This window comes from Pleuronectes platessa, chromosome 2, assembly GCF_947347685.1.
Source record: "Pleuronectes platessa chromosome 2, fPlePla1.1, whole genome shotgun sequence".
In the NCBI taxonomy this organism is placed as follows: Eukaryota; Metazoa; Chordata; class Actinopteri; order Pleuronectiformes; family Pleuronectidae; genus Pleuronectes; species Pleuronectes platessa.
This window is the reverse complement of record NC_070627.1, coordinates 4,857,470-4,872,703: the sequence shown is the minus strand read 5'-3', so window position 1 is coordinate 4,872,703 and position 15,234 is coordinate 4,857,470. Positions and strand designations below refer to the sequence as shown.

The 15,234-nt window shown below is 41.5% G+C and overlaps 1 protein-coding gene across 1 annotated transcript; it reads right to left on the bottom strand.

The window, feature by feature from the left end:
- Positions 1-775: 775 nt before the first annotated feature.
- On the bottom strand, positions 776-13,809 carry pank4 (pantothenate kinase 4 (inactive)). Its single transcript, XM_053442110.1, has 19 exons — positions 13,667-13,809; positions 13,180-13,262; positions 12,103-12,308; positions 11,380-11,563; positions 10,665-10,757; positions 10,425-10,578; positions 9,300-9,481; positions 8,624-8,705; positions 8,274-8,374; positions 6,711-6,866; positions 5,965-6,077; positions 5,477-5,564; positions 5,090-5,241; positions 4,325-4,380; positions 4,199-4,248; positions 3,920-4,024; positions 3,740-3,840; positions 3,533-3,601; positions 776-2,798 (listed from the first exon to the last, which is right to left on the bottom strand). The coding sequence occupies exons 1-19, from the start codon at positions 13,797-13,799 to the stop codon at positions 2,546-2,548; spliced, it is 2,361 nt and encodes a 786-aa protein (XP_053298085.1). The 5' UTR covers positions 13,800-13,809; the 3' UTR covers positions 776-2,545.
- Between the last annotated feature and the right edge of the window lie 1,425 nt (positions 13,810-15,234).

The following is a 15,234-nucleotide window of genomic DNA, read 5'->3' as shown; positions in this document are numbered from 1 at the left end:
TTATACATTTATTTTGGGTGTTTCTAATCCAAACAGTCAAACTAACGATTTTCAGAGACTTTATTTGCTCCTAGTACTTTAGAGCTTATTTTGCTATGTGTACAAGAGGTACTGAAATATTTTTTAGGGTGTATAACATTTCTGTATTTGATGCTGCAGTGTTGTGTGTGTGTGTGTGTGTGTGTGTGTCTCAGTGTGGTTCTATTGTGGGAGGAAGCTCTAGTGAGGAGTCGTGTCTTCCTTCCTCTTCTTCTAAATCCTGAAGTGAAGGTGCAGTTGTTGAACAGGCAGCAGCTCCTGACATGAAACCACCCAGAGACTCCTCATCTCATAACTCATCCATGATGGTTCTGAAACTGGAAACACTGCTGCTGTCCACACTGGACCTCGTTAAGCACCAAAACAAAAAAAACACACAAAACCCAAACCCTGTGGCTTCCACACAACAGGGCAGCCCCTTCTGTGTAGATGTCACTGGATCCTGGGCTGGCGGGCGTCCTGGAGAACTGGTGAGTGTGTTTTGGCAGCTGGAGTGACGAGCGAGGAAAAGCAGGAGGCCCCCCCGCTAGGTCTCTCCGTGCATTATAAGCTCGCAGCTCCCCAGCAGGCATCAAACACTACGTACCGGGGTGTCGAGCTTCTGCACCGCCAAGGGCACACTCGTTCTTTTGCTCTTTTTAAAAATATATGGGTCGACGCTCAACTCTCCCTAATTCTCCTCATGGCTGCAGAACCCCCCCGACACACCCAGAAATACACACACAGAGAAGAACACTCACTTTTTAACCGTTTAATTAAAACTGATTGTCAGGAGAATATTACACAACATTGTGCATGGTGCGCTTATGTGAAGTGATGCAAACAGGTTATATATACATACATACATTTCTATATATATATATATATATATATATGTATACACACACACTTGTATATCACATATATGTACAAATAACATACAATATTGCAATATGTGAATCCAAACGTCTGGCGACTGTGACTTTGGTGAATATTTTCATACCAGCTCGTGAAATGTTCCTGCCTCGATTCCAGATATTTATGATGAAGTCAATAATATAATCCTCCACTTCACAGCCACGCAGAGTTTAAAGCCTGTTACTTCTCCGTGCTGCAGTATTATTGGCTTCAAACAGATGTGTATTCTGACCTAGGGATGGATACCAGTGTGTAGTTGTACATGTTAATTACAGTGACTTCCAGTTCCACGAGATGCTTTGATCTGAGACCGTCTGAGTATTCCACCTGACATACGCAGGGTTAATACTGATACCAAGCACCTGGTGAAAGACTCGAGGAATCTTTGAAAATACAAACACAGTAGAACACTGCCACCTTGTGGAGGAACACAGGTCTCGGGCATGTGATAAAGTGCAGCTTCTCCCACTGATGCATTCATTTTCCCTGATGCCACTTCTACAGCGACGAGCGACAATGATTCACTTCTTCATCTCAATTCATTCACTGGCAGTCATGGGGAAAAAAAACTAAAAACAGGGAATTAGTGGATTCTTCCTCGTCTATGTCGTGAGACTGAGACATGCTGGGAAGCAGATGTGTGTGTGTGTGTGGGGGGGGGGGGGGGGGGTGCAGCCAGACGGGGATACAAGGCAGTCTGAGTAAAGGATGCTTTTATCACGTCAAACTCAAGGCACGTTAATTACACTTTATGTAAAATGGGATTCTGCTAAAAGCTGCCATTACTCCAGCGGTTCTCTGTCTCTCTCTCACTCGCTCTCTCTTTCTAACACACAACGCACACAAAGAATCAAAATCGTCCAAAGGGGCTGGCAGAAGTTTTCTTTCTTAAATCATTTTTCAGATCTCATTTGTTCATGTTAACTGGACCTTGGTGGTGATGAATGTGTTTTTTCCATTTCAAACAGGAAGTCTGGACACAACAACAGGAAAATGTCTGGAGCGGGACATGACATGACATTTTGTTTACAGCACATTCACACCAGCACTGGCCCTCGTCACTAAAAGCTCTTGAATCTGGTCTCTTCTTTTACCTCCAGAGAAATTTGTATTCTTTCTGTCGTTCTCAGTTTTGAATCAGAGACCTCACCGACAAGCCCCCCCCCCTTAATTTATCTGGACATTTTCTCGACTGTATTCTCACCCTGGGCTCAGTTTGACATTTTTTTCGAAAAAAGCTCCAGAAAGTGTCCAAAGCAAGTGGCTTGGACGTTTGCTTTGTTACATCACGTGTTGGGAACTATCCGGTCTGAAAGCAGCTGTAGTGTAATGTGCAGGGTAATGGACAGAGGCCTGCGTGGAAGCAACAGTAATTCTCCAAAATCAAACCTGCAGTAAAATCAATAATGTCTTAAAATAAAAAAAAAAAGTAAAACCTCCTTGTAAATGATCAGTTAAAAAAAAAAAAATCTGCCCACACGTCGCAATCAGCTTTACAATCATTCACCCGGTGGCAGCACGTGATCCACATCCTCACATTCAGAGCTCCGGCCAATCGCCTCTGGCCGCTCCACTTCCACACCCTGTCCTTTGGGAACCGCCCTCTCGCTCACAATGGCGACAGAGGCGCAGAGTCCGGGCTGGTTGCTTTCCCGGCCGGTACCTCGTACTTGAAGACCACGCTGAACAGCTTCCCCCCCAGGCGGTCGGCGAGCCACGAGTTCTTGATGACGGCCATCTTGAGGCTCTCGCAGCTGAGCCGGGCGTAGTAGTTGGTGTGAATGGCCCGGCCCATTCCCTCGATGATCACCAGGTCGGTCTTCCGCTCGCGCACAACCTGTGCCAGCACTTTGTCCAGACGGCTGAGGAGGATTAAAAACATTTGTTTCTAGCTGTAATGATCATAATACAGATCATCCAATGAATTCTGTTGTGTCAGAAAACATTAATGTTGTTCTTTACATTCATCTGTATTCTGATTTACTTGCTTTGTGCTGCACATGTTGTGAGAAGCTTCTGTCAAGTTTATATTTAAAAGCAGCTCTGTGTACAAATTTAAGTTATTTAAATTTCAGGCCACTGAATGGAACATTTGTTGCAGCTTCTGGCTTCTGATTATGGAAATATAAGTGGTTGGAACATTAATAAAACAGCCTTTTAAGGGGGACGTTATTGTGGAATAGTGATACCAATAATAACCTCTCCTGCCCAAACAGTCAGTTTGTTACTGTAGGGAAAAATTACTGCAATTGACCAATGATGCAGGAAACAGTTTAACAAATGAAAGGTCAAATTCAAAAAGTAGGGACAGAGATATGACTTAGTCCAGAGCTTTTATTTCTCATAAGTAAATTAAAAAAACTACAAACACTTATACTACATTTTAAACTACACCTGCCTGGTGAAAGTCCAACTCTTATTCCATGACCTAGTTTTAAATGTAAAAAAATCCTTGTGTTCTCTAGGATTAGTCTATGTAGAGACCATCAGGGTTGTATCAGTGTACACGAGACAGTATTTTTCACAGGGTAGATAGTGCTTCCTTTAAAAATGTAAAATGTGAAAGTGTCAAATATGAAGATGCCAAATAACCGACCTCAGATCCAGACAAGGAGAACTGGATCCACTCTGGACCAACGTCAACCTGTCCTCCGTCAGAGCAGATCTGCAACCACAACACATTGTACAGGATTAGACTTTTAGAAGCTACTGAGGAGTGTATGTTATGTTGCCATCTTTAATTTTTATTGTGTTGTTACTTCAACTTTCAATGGTTTTTCTGATGGGTTCTTCCAACACTCACTGAATCACTGGATCCATGGCCGCGATTCTCTCCGTCAGAATTTGCAGTTCACCGTTCGTCACATCGTTCAAGGCCGGACCAGAGTTGCTGGCCAACACGACCTTAACAGACGTTACAGTTGAAGTAACATTTTATAAAACACATAATATCTTTTTGAATGATGGCGTTGTGGCTTCTTACCTCTGTTCCCCGAGAGAGAAGCTCTCGAACAAAGGGTATCACCCCTAGAATGATGTCTACTCCACTATTATCTACGAAAAACAAGGCACACTTGTGAGGAGGACCCTGCAAGAGAAAACCAGGACGGATTGTGTTCAAGCACTGATCGGAACAAAAAACACACAACACTGATACACTATCGGCTCTAAATGGGTGTTGTGTTTCTTCTTTTTTTCTAAAAACAGAAAGTGTTTCCTGTCAAGTTGTTTGAAATAAAAGAGCAGAGAGAGAGAGTCTGACCTTCAGTCTTTCCAGCCACTGGTCATAGGAATCAATAAGCCACGGCCGCTCTGAGGGAGGAAACACAAAATCAGTCTCTGCACAGAGGAGCTCTGGTGCTGGTGTTAACCACAATCACTCTCATACCTTCCAGCTGTTGCTTTGCCTGCTCAAACCCAAACTCAGGATCCGATTCCAGGACACTGTGACACAGGAAAGATTCAAATGTGTGATCAATAAAAACATAAGCAACGCAGTCCTCTGAGTTTCTGGAGGAAACAAAGGATTTAACTTCTCCTGTAGATAGAAAACAGTTGTCTGCCCTTAAAGTTACAGTAGCTAATATGAAATTCACATTTCATTCTCTAAGTTGACTGGGCTGTTCTACCTTTAGACAGTCATCACAAAGAAATTCAAGAAATTCAAGAATCAAGATTTTTATTATGAAATGCACAACAACAACATTAAGCAGTCGCTGGCAGTGAAATGCTTCGGTCACAGGCTCTCTTCTAGCAATGCTCAACTAATTACAACCTAAAAAATAAAATAGAAATAGTATAAAATAGAATAAAATAGAAAATCTAAATTTAAAATAGAAAAATCTGCTGTTGCTGATTGTTTGGATCGATGCTGAGCAGAACCGATGGATTTCAGCCAAGAAGGTGATTTCCTAACATTATTGTCCAAATGAACTTCGGTGCAGAATTTAAGGGGATTATTGGGCCGTTCTACTTTATATCTTGTCCCTACACATGATGTTTTGCAGGCTAGAAAGTTCAGGCTCTTTAAACCTCTCCAAACAATTTAACAGTTACCAAAGCGGCCACATAAAAACTCAAGATATGCAACCGGAGCCTCCCCCACTACCCACAATCCCCTGGGCCGCTCAAAGGGTACGATAACTCTACTTACTCTGACACGGCCTTGGCTCCCCAGTCGAAGACATTCCCAGCCAGGACGCCCCGCACCAGGGCAAACTGTCTCTGCTCCCAGCTCAACTGGTCCAGAGACCTCACCGCCTTCTGGTAATACTTGGTCGCCATGTCGTTCTCCCTCTGTTTGATCTGCAACACGACAGAGACACGATGCAGCTGACAAATCACAGGCTGGTTTTTCCAGTTTTAAAACACACGAGATAACAAACAACTTCAGAATATGTTTTGTTTTAAAGTATTGAATTGTGGAGTCAAATTGTGAAACATGAAACTTTAACAAATTCAGAAAAACGGGCCCGGGGGACGGGACAAACCACCTGAACACAGAAATCAAACAAAGTAGGTTGATAGATTTCACTCAGACCTTCGAGTAGGGATCAGGAAAGTTGAACTCGTTTAAACAGTGTTCCCTCGTGTCTAAAAGACTTCTGACAGTGAGGGATCCATAAGCACTAGGTGAGAGAAGAAGCACTCTACATTAGCCAGAGAGAAACACACACACACACACACACAGAGAGAGCGGCTCAGGGCAGAAGATACACGGCCATCTAATCACTGTTGTTATTGCATGACCTGTGTAGGTGAATGGTCATGTGATATGTGTTAATATGGACGGAGAAAACTTCTGATATAAATTGCAATCGCATGGATGTAGCCTTGAACAACTGATATACACCTACACACTGAGTTATCATCAAAACCTCCCTCTGCACTGACAAAGCAGGTCGGCCCTTACAGCAGAAATGAAGACATGAAACTAAAGCAGACAATGAAGAGAGTTGAGATTTAGTCGACTAGAAGCAACGTCTGAGTCTAACAGAAAGCAGAAGCAGAAGCAGAGGCCGCTCTTACAATGGCTGGTGGCGGAGGGTCTGAAGCTTGTGTCGGTATTTTTGTCGGAACTTCTCTGCTCGCTCGATCGCCTCCGGGATGTCGGGCTGACTCGCTACGGCTCGCTTGACCACCTGCCCAGGAAACAGAACAACAGTTATCAGCTGTGTTCACAAACTGATCTTTAAACACAGAACGTTTGCTCCATTTCCATTTTTGTTTATCTGTTTCAATCCTACAGACCACGGTTTGTATTTAAAGCTATGTGACATGAAACCTTCCCAAAAGTGAAGCCAAAGCGTCTCAATCACCCCCTTGTGGCTGACTGCAGTATCTGTCTTTTTTCAAAGATCTCTTTAAATTCAAGTTTTCCTTTTTCCAGTAATTTTGGTTTTAATTAGTTATATAATGGTGTTAAAAACATGGTGAGACGTCAGTATTGAGAGCTGGAACTGACTCATGATGTGTTGGTGTGACCTTGAAGCACCGGCTCCACTCCATGATCACTAGTGCACAGGGTCTGGCTCAAATGAGTTCAAAGTACAAGATGGCGGCGCCCGCATCAATGAATCCCTTAATACCTGTTCAACAGGGCGAGGGGGATTCTCGAGACACAAATCCATCTCAGATGCCAACAGAACTTCATTCTTTTGTATTTCTCAAACAGATTTCTCCCTCTAAGCTAAAGTTCACCGACCTTCTTCTGGTTGGCACATCTTAATTCCAAACTTTGCTTTCATATTGGGAAACAACAGCAGCTGCCCTACCCCGTCCAGAGCCTCCTCGAAGCAGGAGAGCCAGTACTCGCGAGCCACGGCGTCCTCCGTGAGGTCCATGGTGTCGGGGATGTAAGAGGACGGGTCCTGCAGCAGAGGCAGATTCACCAGCTGCCTCTCCAGACGGTCCATCTCCAGCATGTCGAACTGGACACAACAAAGAGACGGAGAGGAGACATGCCGTCAGCCTCCAGCAGATCAATACCACGGCCAGCTTCTGCTCACATTTCAAAGGCGATTCCGGCTTTCACTATTTAAACTTTAATACGAGGACATTCAGCTGTTTTTATCTGATTCTTAGCAACACTGCAGTAGCTGTCAAAAGGAAGATGCATTAACGATGAAACGATTGGTTCTAGCAGGAGGACACAAGCAGTGGTCTATTAGAGAGGGTCAGAGGTTCTTAAAGCAAACACTCCATCTGCAGAGGGTCTCTAAGGGGGTAATTCACCTTCAGCTGAAATGTCAATGTGCAGAGCCCGACTGATATGGATTTTTGGAAGCCGATGCCAAGTAAAGAAATTCAGATGTGGATATATCACCCAATAAATACATATATATAAAGTGTTACAATGATTCCGGAGGTGTTGTTATCAAACCTCTAAGAAATGTGATCGATGCTTGGTATTATTCAGTTTAAGTATAAATTATATTGTAAATAAGAAGAAAACACAATACAACCAAATACAGAGAATTTGATTGAAAGAGAATAAATGTAAAGCCCATCTCTTTTGCATTGTTTACAAAAAAAAAAATTGTATGATACCTTGATGTTTGTGAAAGACTCATCTGCCAAACAGACAAACCGGTCGGGCTCTTCCCAATCACACTTTTCTAATTTGCACAAATGAAAAGTAACTAGGGAAAGCTTGGGAACAAAAACTAAACTCCAGAGTAAATTGTTATCAGCATGTGTTGTTCTACACAGACCTGCATGCTGCAAGTATCACAACAAAAGAGTCAAAAACACAGCAAGTGCACAGTGTTAAGGGCTCTCAGGGAATCTAACTCTGTTCTTCTCCATCCTCATATCATACGATCTATCCAAAAACTATTCAATGAGTGGAAAAAAAGCAGCTGCAGGATCCTCAGCAAAGCTCGACTGAACCTCCTCCTCTCGGGTCTCTCGTGTCCCGGCCCTCATGAGCAAGCAGCCGAGTGCCTGACTCAAGTGTTTACTGAAAGCAACCGGGAGCAGGAGCGATCTGTCTTCATCAAACCAGAGCACACACGAGTTAAGCAGTCAAAGGTACTTACGGGAAACTGAAGGAGAGGGTTTGGTGACCACGAGAATGTGAGGGGAGGAAATGAAAGAAAGATTATGAGATTGCAGAGACTGATGTGAGGAATGTTCTTTTTTTTTTATCTGGTGGCCTGTGGATTCACTGAGGACACTGGTGACGGCGACTCCATAGAAATGAATGTGGAAAATAAACAAGACTGGAGGAATAAAAATCGATGAACCAGGAGAGTGGTGAAAATAGGTCATGAGGTTTGAGGTGGTGAATTTTTTTCAAATCCGACAACTCTTCACTTCCTGTGCAGCGGACTCACCGTTCCACTGCGAGCGCGCTGCATCGGATTCATATCTGGAGACACACTCATCAGGCCCGAGCTTCCAGCATAATTCTCACCCCAGCTGTACTGGTTTGGATCTAAAAAAAAAAAAAGGTGAAAAGACACAATTATTACACATTTATGCTGCAAGATATTCATTATGGTACATTTTATTTTTTAGCTAAGGTTCAAACATTGTGTGTCACAGAGTAATTAACTTTTTTAATGTTTTACAACAGCTTTTATTGGAGTTAAGTCATCCAGCATCACTGCCTTCTGTCAATCATCAGTGAATATATTCATTTAAGAATCACAAAGCAGGTATTTGGAGTATTTGTTTTTCTTACTATCTTCCTCTGCTCCTTTAAGAAAAGCTCCAATGGCTCCGAGATATCCTTCATGTCTCAGGAACAAGGCCTGAACTTCACCCTGCATCCACAAAACCAAAAGGGCAATCAAATCTAAATCTGGGCTGTGGGAGAAAGTTCAGCTGATAACAAGCGAAGCTCGGGACTAGAAAAGAGAAAGGAAGATTCACGAGGACATCTTGAATTTCTTCAAGACACTTTGTTTCTTCTACATACACTAATGTATTAGTTGTGTTTATTCGTTGAGTTTCACCCCCTAAGGAGGTTGTGTCAATTTTGTATGTTGGTTTGTGTATTTATTTGTCAGCAAGATTACGCAAAAACTACCAAACATATTTCCACAGAACTTGGTAGAAGGACAGGACGGGGGCCGAGAACATTTCAAAACTTTCCCCAATGTCCAAGGGAGTAATAAAATAAGCAGTGAAGAAATCAGACATATTCGTGGGGCTGATATCTTTGAGTGGGTGAAATGTGGTGCAGATCAAAATAAAAATCCAGATCCAGCAGATTAGAATGTTTTTTCAGTCTCTGTACAGTAAGAACTTTCGCTACAAACCTGTAACTACCACCGTGTAGCTTAAATCATTTAGATGGGGCCCTGGAGGGATACTGCGCTCTACTCTAGTGTCAGCAGAAGAAGAGGTGACCTTGCCTTTGTGAAGAAGTTGATGCTGTAGGTGATTGTGTGCATGGTGACCGGGTGTCCTCGGATGAAGAAGCCTCCGAAGTAAACTCTGGTCAGGTTGTGGAGCTTGGCATACAGACAGGCCAGCTGCCCGATGTCATTGCTGATCATATGGAGTAAACTCTTGGCCATGTCTTCTTTAGAAAATGCTGCAATTCAGAGTTATATAAGCACACAGGGAAAATATCCATATTAGGAATCTAAAAAAAAGATGTTGAAAAGCATTAAAAAGACTCATGTATGGAATCAAAGCTTTTCATTATCTGAGTAACTCAATGCTTGTCTTCAGTGGCATTATCACATAAAACTAAATTCCAATTCATGTAAATGTCACAACAATGTCGCAATAAAACCCTACAAATTACAACACTGTGTTTTAGCTGTTCTTCTGATCATATGAGCATTAGGACAATTCAGTGTTCACAGAAACTGACATTAAAATCATGAAGTTATACGGATTACTCAAGAGTTGCACAACAGCAGCAGCTCAACAGTTACAGTGAGTGAGCAGAGCTGCAGCAGAACAGGGTCAAAGGGCATCAGCTAATTTTTACACAAGCTTTGTACTAAGATCGAAAAACATTAAGTCGGACCTGCCAAAAACAAGACGTCGCAAACGAGACCTACAGGAAAAGATGGATCTGACTTTGTGAGATGCTTTTTTTTTTATTTCTTTTTTTACACTCCCTCTTCTAGCCGTCTAACGTGCAGCCTGCAGTGAGCTCCGATCCACAGATGTTCCTCTGCGCTCCAGTGATGTCTAAGGATTAAATGAAGCTCTGGATTTGGCCATTAGCTGGAGACAGTGTGACGGTTTGCAGTGTTCGGAGCATATGGGCGGACAGCAGAGCAGGGGGATAATACTGCAGGGTTGGTTTGAGATTCACTGGAAACATTCATACTTTTTTAACTGGGAAACTGGGTCACCAGCCAAATACATTTTACGCACCATGAGTCTGAGCCGACTATAGCTGCTGCCCGTCGAGGCAAGAAAAAGAACGGATTTAATGTGTTTCTCAAAAAACGGTCACCTCGACATAAACAAACATAGCACTATGGTAAAGACACACAGTTAAAGTCCACGTGCGTCACCTTTGTCGGCAGTGGCAGATTTCCCAAAGCTGCTCGCGATGAGATCCCCAGTCATCCCCAAGGAGCCGTACGATCCTCCATAGATGTCTTTGACGAGCATATCAACGCTGGCGTGCTGCCCTTTGGAGGCCAACTGTAGCAGCTCGTCAAATCTCTACAGGGAGAGCAAACGATAGAGTTCATTACTGCTCAGAGGAACAAATAATGCTGCAGTTAAAGACCCTGATATTTAGGATATACCTTTGTCTTGGTGAGCAAGGCTCCCAGGCCCCAGAACGTGCCTCCACCTATCGAGCTTCCTCCTATTCGCTCAAATTTGTCCTCGGATTCCACCTGTTGAAGAGAGAGTGAATGCCATGTGAGATCAAATACAGTAAGAGCCGAAGACTCCAGTTTTTTTACATACTCCATTTTAGGTCAGAAAGTCATGTGCTTTGTCTCTTCAGGCTGGAACAAACCCTGTCTAATCCTGACACATGACTTCTACTCTCTGCTAGGGAAGGGTTTCTTTCTCTGTCAATCAGATCCGGATCAACAGGTATATCCAGGGACTTTTTAAAAAACTTTCTCGTGGTGAAACAGGTCGTTAGTAGCTCGGTGGAGTCATGGGTTTGTTTTCTGAGCGTCTTTCTAGTTTGAGCCAATGATAACTTTGATTATTTAAAAAATTGCAACAGACATACAGATAATTGTGATATGCAGACTTAACACTTAAAAAGGGTTACTGCATATTTGCAATTTCATCTGTGTCGGGCACATTTTATTCTATAAGAAGTCAATGTCGCTTTGAATTATGAAACTGCAGCTGAAACTTCCTCTTTAATAAGAGACATCTAGGTTATGACTCAGTTTATCTGGACTCTTTCCACTGAAACATCCTCTAAAAAGCATTTAGCATGTGAAAAATGCATTAACAGTAAACCCTTCCTCGGCAAACTACTACTTCAGTTTTCACCTTGACTATGGAGACACCAGAGCCGATGTTTACGAGCAGGTAAGGGAAAATGTCTGGATCAGTCGTCTGGAAGCGGAACTCCGAGTCGGCGTGCTTGGCGTACACAAAAGCCTCATGGGGGATGTTCCTCAGCACAAAGTTACAACCCCTGATGAGGCAGGTCATCTCATCCTCCTTGTCCACTCTGCCACACAGCAACACAACAAGAGAGAGCTTGAATCATCATTATCAGACAAATATATATTATAAAGCCAGAGCAAGAGAGAAGCCATTTTGTCCATTTGCTGCAGGTAAATCATTAGTCTTTACAAGTCTTTACATTTAACTAGACAGAAGCGGTTTGCAGTCCAGTGTTAAGAGCCATACCGGCAGATTTTAATGCCAAACAAAAACTCAAAAAGTCAATGTAAGATCTAATATGGATTCAGACAAAAAGCAAGTTAAACATCATGTGAACGCTTTGTTTTCAAATGGTTCAGCAAACAAAGAGGCAGCTAAAGCTGGGCCATTGAACAGCAGAGGTTTTTCCAGAAGAGTCTCCATATGGTCTCTAAAAGTTCTCTGATTTAATGTTTCACAGAAAGAGGGTAGGATAATTCACTGTGTGTGGATCACTTACAATTAGGGCAAATCAGCATTGTTTATTCAAGCCTAGTCTTTTGCACTATACACTATGAGACCAGAAGAAGAGTGACACAGTGTAGAGGAAGACAACGTACTCACCTGAGTCCAAGTTTCCTCTCAATGAGCTCCTTGAACTTGTGCGCCCCTCCGCCAGTGGCTTTGATAACTTTGGTTCCCGTGTTGACCAGATGGTCTCTGATGAAGTCCAGGCACGTTTCGATGTACGCATTCTCAAACTTGATGAAGTGCAGTCGAGGAGTGACCTCCTCCTGCACCGATATCTCATACAGCTTGTCACTGGAAGCCTGGAGGCAGGAACACAGAGGGGAGAGAGGGTGAATGCTTCTTTATACATCCAGCTACAGACATCGCCCTCTGCCAGAGGGGAACACTGACATTTCACTTTAACAAAAGTCTCGCTGTTCAGCGTATATTAGATTATCTGTTGTTCCTCGGCTCGGGAGCTGTCTGCCAGAGGAGTGGAGGGCAATCCGGTAAACACTTTTAAAAGAAATCTTAAGACCTACCATTTTATCCAAGCATTCTCTTTACCCCTCCTAATTATCTTAATCTATTAAATTCTAATCACCACCACCACACAAACATAATTTCATTTATCTTTCTATTGATTTACTTAATGACCCCCACTCTTGGTGATTATTTGTCTGCTCTTAACCTTGTTTAATAAATGTTATCTTGGTATCTCTGTTTTGTGTGTTTGCTGCTGAATACTGGAAGTGAATGAGTAAAGCATTTCTTTGATAAAGTCCAGTCCCTGTTTATATATAACGTACAGAAGTAGATCATAGATAGAGATTCCTATCTGCTGTCTGACATTCTATAGGGTGCAATTTGTGAGGTGGGGTAAAATTCTTCATCTCATCATACCTGGTCTAATGCTCATTGTATTGCTGCACGGTTGTGATTCAGGTTATTGCAACACTGAAAGAACAGTGCCACACAAATAAAGTCCGATTTGATTTATTTTAAAAAACAGAAAAACGCAGAGAGACCAAGAGATCGAGGCTTTTTCCCTCATTCATGCATTTTGGACTCAGGGGAGTTGAGGGGGCTGAAGAGAAGGTTGACACGAGTACTGGGACACCACGGATGTCACAGAAATGGAAGAACATACATAAACACACACATAAAATGAGCAATAATAATGATATTTACCTCTGCACCGTGCTCGAAGGATCGCACTTTGGCCACTTTGTGTTGCACATTAGAGTAGTAGGCTAGCTTCGTGAGGGATCCACCTGTTAAAAAGGAAATCAGTGTTAATAGTAATAATAATAACAATAACAATAATGACAAAGTGAAAAACAAGAGATAACCTGGATTACAGCTCACGTGCAGACTTTAACACTTCCCTGACTGTGTGATTACACTTCACACCAACACATGCTAGCTAACGGCTAACACCACCACCACTGCTGCTGCTTGAGCACCTTGTGTTAACACAAAACACTTTCAACACAAACACAAACACAAACACACGTCCTGCCCCTGCACACGCGTTGTTTACTTCCACTTTAAAAGTCATAGTGTTGTGATAGTATTCGCAGCTGCTTGTTTTGGGCTCCACTGACGTTAGCCTCGTTAGCGCTTTTACAGTCGCAGAGGAGAAACACGCAGAAACCACGCGAGCACTTCCGGGTACCTATGTCTATGGCGAAGCGTTTGGCGTTCTCCAGGTTGCGGAATATCTCGTCAGGAGGAAGAGTGATGCTTTTATCCATCGTGTGTCCGCTGCCGCTGCTGCTGCTGCTGTCAGAGAACTCACGCTCCGCCATCTGCGATCATCTGACGCGACGTCAGCGACGGGCCTGCGTCTCGCTGCACGTCGACCAATCAGCGGCCACGTAAACTCCGAGGAGTGGGCGTCTTCCTCGGCAACGTCAGAGAATCATTAACTCAACTGTCACTTTATTAGGTACACACCCCAACTAGTCAAACAAGACAATCCTATTGTTATCATCATAATTATGATAATAATATGCTAGGAACACCCAAACTAGTAGGATAAGATAATCCTATTATGATAATAATCATAATCATAATAAATAATAATAATCACAATATTAATAATCATAATCATATTAGTGATTATTATAATAATATATTAGGAACATCCAGAATAGTAGGGTAAGATAAGCCTATAATAATCATTATAAAAATCATAATCATAATAATCATAATCATATATTAGGTACACCCAAACTAGTAGGATAAGATAATCCTATTATGATAATAATCTTAATCATAATCATAATAAATAATAATCATGATCATAATCATATTCGTAATTATTATAATAATATATTAGGAACATCCAGAATAGTAGGGTAAGATAAGCCTATAATAATCATTATAAAAATCATAATAATCATAATCATATATTAGGTACACCCAAACTAGTAGGATAAGATAATCCTATTATAATCATAATCATAATAATCAAAATAATCATAATAACCATAATAACAACAATCATATAAGTAGTTATAATAATAATATATTAGGAACACCCAAAATAATAGGATAAGATAATCCTATAATAATTATCATAACAATCATAATTATATATTAGGTACAGCCAAACTACTAGGATAAGAGAATCCTGTAATAATAATCATAGTAATCTTAATAACAATATATTAGTTCCACTCAAACTAGTGAAATAAGATAATTCTTTGATAATAATAATAATAATAATAATAAATAATTATACTTTTGTATTTACTTTAAAACAGAGTTACAGCAGGAGAGATTATAGATTACATTATTTATAATGATAACAATAAAAAATCTAAATAATGTTTTTCTAATTTTAGTTATTTAGCACTTTTCAAGCAAATAAACTGAAATTCCTTTCCAAGGACAAAATAAAACATTCTACAATAAAGATCTCCACAAAACATATGTTACATGCAATTCATAAAAAGCATGCATTCAGAACCAACATAACTAGATCAACATGTATGCATGTGTGTGCACGTGAAAGCACTCAAACACAAAAAAACAAACAGTTTACAAGACAAATGTAAAGTCCAGCAGTTTAAAAAGCCTTTCTGTAAAAGGACATTTTAAGACGAGATATATAAACAGAGTCAGCTGATCGAAACGTCTGTGTTCTGTATTCTGCATCTCCAGTCTTTAACCGGGACTATGAAACAGTTCAAAGACTAACAATTCATTTTGAGGACATAGATGTGCTTGAAATCTCAT

Coding starts and splice junctions, on each gene's coding strand:
- pank4 (XM_053442110.1), bottom strand. CDS start 13,799: ATGGCGGAGCGTGAGTTCTCTGACAGCAGCAGCAGCAGCGGCAGCGGA. Junction 6,867..8,273: donor AGCGCGCTCGCAGTGGAACG/GTGAGTCCGCTG, acceptor TGTTGTGTCCAG/TTCGACATGCTGGAGATGGA. Junction 4,025..4,198: donor AGTGGCTGGAAAGACTGAAG/GTCAGACTCTCT, acceptor TTTCTCTTGCAG/GGTCCTCCTCACAAGTGTGC.